General features: G+C 40.8%; 1 protein-coding gene across 1 annotated transcript; it reads right to left on the reverse strand.

The window, feature by feature from the left end:
• Positions 1-2621: 2621 nt before the first annotated feature.
• Positions 2622-3089, reverse strand: LOC121631555 (bmK-YA precursor-like). Its single transcript, XM_041972563.1, has one exon. It carries the CDS (start codon positions 3087-3089, stop codon positions 2622-2624), a length of 468 nt encoding a protein of 155 aa, XP_041828497.1.
• Between the last annotated feature and the right edge of the window lie 2691 nt (positions 3090-5780).

The following is a 5780-nucleotide window of genomic DNA, read 5'->3' on the forward strand; positions in this document are numbered from 1 at the left end:
TTAAACTTGTTTAAATTAATTCAGAGATGTTTTATTTCATGATCTGAAAACAAACAAAAAAAGAAGAAATATTATTTTCTTTTAGAGTAAAAGTGTTTTGGTCATGTGACCTCATGTCTGTGGATATAGGGTGACCCACGGGAGGAAGTGTATGAAAGTGTTTTTTTTTGTTTGTTTTCTTTTTTTGTTTTTTTTTGTTTGTTTGTTTTGTTTTCTTTTTTGTTTGTTTTGTTTGTTTGTTTGTTTTGTTTTGTTTTAGTTTTTTTTCGTGAGTAATACAGCTTGTGATGCTGGGTTTGTTGAGTGCTTGTAATTTGGATTTTTCAACCGGATAATCCTGCAAGACATCAAGTCATACTTGTGACAGATAATTTCAGCATGAAGTTTCTCCCCATCAGTTACCTGCAGAGTTGGCCTCTCTAGCTAAGTGGAGGCTACAGGCTACATGTAACGTAAGTGCTGCATGCAGCTGTTAGCTAACGCAGCTAGCCACGTAGCCGTTCATCAGTTCCCTACCAGGAAACTAGAGGACAGAAACCAGATAGGTCTGGACATTTCTGTGGAACAAGGAACCTTTCTGCATAATTTTATTAACTCTGTGGAGTGAAGCAACTGCTAAGTTTGGGGTCCCCACAATCATAAGCCACGACTCAGGCCTGCAATGTCTGTTTTTTTTCTGTTTTTATCAAGTGGAGTTAATCTGAGTGAAGCAAGACTGAAACAGAGGTAGTTATCATTGTTAATCTCTTATTTTGTGAGGTAATCTCACTGATATTTGCAGTGTTTCAACACTGATATTAGATAGATTATATTCCACTTTATTGTCATTACATATGTACAGGTACATGGCAACGAAATGCAGTTTAACATCTAACCAGAAGTGCAAAAGCAGCAAGTGCAGATACAATAAATTAAATATGTACACAGTATGTTATGAGAATATTTTAGTGATTTATAGAATGGACTATGAACATATTATCCAGATTAATATGGGCTTTAAATATAGTGAATTATAAACAGGAACTATGAACATAATTTACAGGATGAAATCTACAGATGATAAATTATATTAGCTTCTAAGAAAACACTGAGAAATAATTTATTTTATCATTTTTGTTTACCATTATTTAGTTTAATTAAAGTGGGAACTTATTATAATTAAACTAAGGTTTCTATGTTGTTTTTTAATAAGAGGTGCCATCTATTCAGTTATTATCTGTAATCCAACCTATTTCAGTCTGATTTCGGCAGAGAACAAAACAGCTGTTGAGACGAGAAGAAAATTCTCTGAACCCTGAAAAGTCTCTTCTGTATAAGTTGGCATGCCGTGTTTTACATCCCGCTGAGCTGCTGTTCATCCGGCCCATGTGTCTCGCCTCTGGTTGTCATGGATACATTGCTTAAAACAGACAGAACAAAATGTGAAAGTAAAACTGAAAGCTGTTAATCTGGAAGGAAGGATCATTTGTGCCTTCTGTTGTCCAGTTTATTAAAACATAATAAAACAGTGAGATTTTTGTCAGATTGTTTCTTAACTTTTGGTAATTTACTAATCACGTTATTTTAAAATAAGTGAATTACACCAACATTTTAAAGACGCACTACAGAACTTTTTCCAGTGATGCGCCTCCTATCGATGGCTAATCCAGCAGCAGCTTCATTCTGCCTGAACTCAGATCTTTCTTTTCTTCTCTTCTAACAATAACACAGATTGTCTTGGTATGATTATCTTCAAACAAATTATCACGATTATTATGCATAAATCAGTTTCCCAGCACTATAATGTGTAAAATCAGCTGATCTCTACTTATATGTTTTAGTTTTATTTAACTATCTTTTCATGCCAAAAACCTAATATAAGAACAAAGTAAAGTAACTAAGAAGTCTGATTCCAGCTACACCTCCTGTCCTGTGTAAAGAATAAATTAATCCTACACATTAACTCTGGATTTTTCTGTACCTGGACGTGGGAGGCTTCTTTATGTAAACCACGTTATAAAAATGGTTTAGAACATTTCTTTTCAACCTGAGTAGCATTTAGAAACACGGGGAAAACACCCGGCTAGCGTTGACTTCCAGCCGTCCCTCAGCAGAACAGCTGCTGTTTGTTTGGAACATAAATAAAACCACAGCAGTGGAAATAAATACGACGTAAATCTGGAATTAAAAGCTGTTTCTTCTACGGACTGTGATTGTATCACTCCAACCACTGAAAGCCACAAACTCATGTCGGGTCGATTATGTTTGAAACGTGAAACTATCAAAAGACATATTTAGTTTCTTTTGCTCAACTACACAATGTAACGTCCAGTGAATGCATCACATTATGTTGTAAGACCAACCCGGGTCAGACATAATTACAAAACGGCAAATGACACGATAACATTTCATTTTAGTGCTGCGTTAGATAAATATTAGCGTCATTTATTCAAACTACTGTGCCTTTACCTTTACTGTAGCACAAAAAGCTGCAGGTTATCCTGCAGGTGTTGAAACGGACGTATTTCCTCTTTTCTCTGCAACCTTTTACAGGCTGGTGAGCTGCCCTCCACAATCACACCTCGTGCATCTTTTTTCTTTAGCCCACAAACTAAATAAAAAGACAATCCAACAAGCATGCCTTAATCCACTAGTTTAGAGGGAAAACTCTCCCTCTGCCGTAGCATCCCACTCGGGTTGCCGTAGCGTCCCACTCGGGCTGCCGTAGCGTCCCACTCGGGTTGCCGTAGCGTCCCACTCGGGTTGCCGTAGCGTCCCACTCGGGCTGCCGTAGCGTCCCACTCGGGCTGCCGTAGCGTCCCACTCGGGCTGCCGTAGCGTCCCACTCGGGTTGCAGTAGCGTCCCACTCGGGTTGCCGTAGAGTCCCACTCGGGTTGCCGTAGCATCCCACTCGGGTTGCAGTAGCGTCCCACTCGGGTTGCCGTAGCGTCCCACTCGGGTTGCCGTAGCGTCCCACTCGGGTTGCAGTAGCGTCCCACTCGGGTTGCCGTAGCCTCCCACTCGGGTTGCCGTAGCCTCCCACTCGGGTTGCCGTAGCGTCCCACTCGGGCTGCCGTAGCGTCCCACTCGGGTTGCCGTAGCGTCCCATCCGGGCAGCCTCTTCTGCAGCCCTCACTCATCCAGAGCAAAGCAACACAAGCAGAAACACATGGAATTCCTTCAGTAGGAAGCTGCACTGATCTGCTGATAGTTCACACATAATATTTTATATAAAGTGGCCATTTTGAGGGATCTTTATGATTGATTAACCGTAGCATTCAATAACGTGATTAATTGTAAAATTAAATAATCGTGACGTCCATAGTCCTGACTTCCTGGTTAATAACACCACTCACCTTGTCCTCGTCTGTCTTTGTGTCTCTGAATGGCCCTTCAGTCTCATGACCTTTTATGGGCATTTTCAGGTGTTTACCTGCATATTTGGGACAGCTGGTACATCCTAATTGCCAGGATGACCTGACCTTCAATCTAGCATGAGACTCGTGTTACTATTTTATAGTTTTTCTGCTATTGTTTCTGTATTTACTTTGCATTTTGTTTTACTTTAAAATGTTTTGCTTTAAAAAATTCTACCTGTTATTTCTTGCATCAGGAGTTAAAACCTCAGAAGTGAACGAGTCGTGTTTGGTTTTGATCATCAATAATCTGTATTTTCTTCCTGGTCAGTGGTCATTGTGGGGAATACAGTCTCCTAGCGACCAGCTGTTGCATGGTGCTGTCCAGGTGGTTTGGTCTGGGATGTTTTCATGTCTGCTGCTCCCTTTGCCAGGAACAAACTGTAAAAAGACTTGAAACTTCATGACCTGGTCTCATTGATCTGGAGGCAGTTACATTTGTTTTTACATGTAATTACTCTAATTTTTTTTTTTTTTTTTTTTTGCTTTGACTGCTGCCTGCTGCAGGTAAAACATAAATACTTCATGTAACCTGAGTAAAAGAATAGAACTATTCCTTCTGACCCTGCTTTGACCAAATCATACAAAATACCGTATGTATACCACCTTTTTTTCACATTAGATGAAAGGGTCAAATAAAAACTCCAGATTAAAAAATAGTTCTTTTTCTTTCTGCTTTCCATGATCTCTTGGGCCAGGGTTTGGAAATTTAAGATGATTTTGGTGAATGAGGCCCAACGTTTCCGTTGCAACAAGAAGCAAAAATAACATCAAAATCAGGTGATAAGAATCAGAAACAGCTACCTTATCACACAAGTTCTTATTAAATCCATAAAATCCTCTTTAAAAGCAAGCGACACATAATCCACGCCGGCCGTGCTTCAGGTTTCAGGTGTGCTTTGGTTCTGGGTCGTCAGTACCGCAGCTCACAGGAAAACTTGTTAATATGTGGAAAGTGAACCTGCTGAGACGTTTCCTGCACACACAGAAAACATGCACACACACAGCATCAGCAGCTGTATGTATATCCACATGCATACAAAACAACATGCGTGTGTTCTGAGCTGGAGTTGCTCTCCTCCAAACCCGCCGTCCTTTGAAAGGAAAATAAAGCCAGTGTAATGTGATAGTTGAAAGCAGGGGGGTGATAAGGTGGTGGCACACTGTGGGGGGGGTGGCGGGCAGCTCAATCATTCACTGAACAAAAATTGCTGTGTATCATTCACCTGATTTGAATTGTGGCTCCCCTTCTTTTGAACCCCTGCCAATTCATTTTGTACATTAAAAATTGGTCAGGGTTGATAAGATTCCATTTTCACGGTTGGCAATGCAGAACTGGCGAAAGAATACAATTACAGACCCCAGAGTAAACTCTCCGAATGTCAACTTGATGTAAATGATCAGGAGGCAGGGCGCCACAAAAGAACAGGCTTCAACTTCAGCAGCCCTCCACCACCCTGCCCCCGCTTTGTGTTCACGTCGCTACCGCCGGGTCTCCATCGGCGCTCTGCAGCCTCTCTGCAGACGGACCGGAGCTGTGGGGAGACACTGTGATGAAATGTTTGAAACGACCTTTACCTCCAACCACAGACCTTACTGCTGCAGTTTGTTGTTAACAAAATGCTGGACATGAGGCGCTCTTCAAGGCCTCAGGCTGCTTTAAGCTACTAAATTACAAAACATCACGGTTATGTCCACGTTATCAGCTCCACCTCCATCTTTCTGACCTTAAAAATACGTTTCTGATTCATTCTGAAGACACAGTGAGATTTATCATGTTCTTCGAGCTGTCGTTTCCCAGCAGCGTCCGAGGCTGAGGAACCGTTTCACTTCTTCCAGGATGCTGCATCACATCAACACACCGGCCCTTTGTGCTGATTCATCAGAGAAATGCAAGAGAATATTAGCAGAGGAAGAAATGAGCTGGAAGGTCAACATCAGAGTCCTGCTGGTTGGAAAGAGCTCAGAGTAGAGACAGGATGCAAGATGGATGTGAATTACAAACCACTGAGTAACGCAGCGCTTTGAGGTTCATCCTGAGTTTTATATCTCTTGCAAATGTGTTGGATGGTCTTTGTAGTCCATACGAGGCTAAAGAAGCTAAAGATGTGTTCATTCTGTTGCTGTTTGGTCCGGGTAAGCCTCTAGCTGGCCGTTTTTAACTTTTTTTTCTACCTCTAAATTTAATATTTAAAACACTGATTTCATTCCTTTCAGCACACATCTGTGATTCTGCAGTTATTTTTTTTTATTCTGACAAACTGCAATAACACATTAAACCAAAAGTCACACAAAAAACATCAAATCCCAGCAGGGAAGTTTTTTTTTAGTGTGAAAACCACAAACATGTTTAGCATTTTTTTTAACTTAGAATGCAGTTTATT

The sequence above is a fragment of the Melanotaenia boesemani genome, chromosome 20 (genome assembly GCF_017639745.1).
Source record: "Melanotaenia boesemani isolate fMelBoe1 chromosome 20, fMelBoe1.pri, whole genome shotgun sequence".
Taxonomy (NCBI): domain Eukaryota; kingdom Metazoa; phylum Chordata; class Actinopteri; order Atheriniformes; family Melanotaeniidae; genus Melanotaenia; species Melanotaenia boesemani.

What these genes read in the sequence shown, in the direction of transcription:
- LOC121631555 (XM_041972563.1), bottom strand. Translation starts at nt 3,089, where the DNA reads ATGGGACGCTACGGCAACCCGAGTGGGACGCTACGGCAGCCCGAGTGG.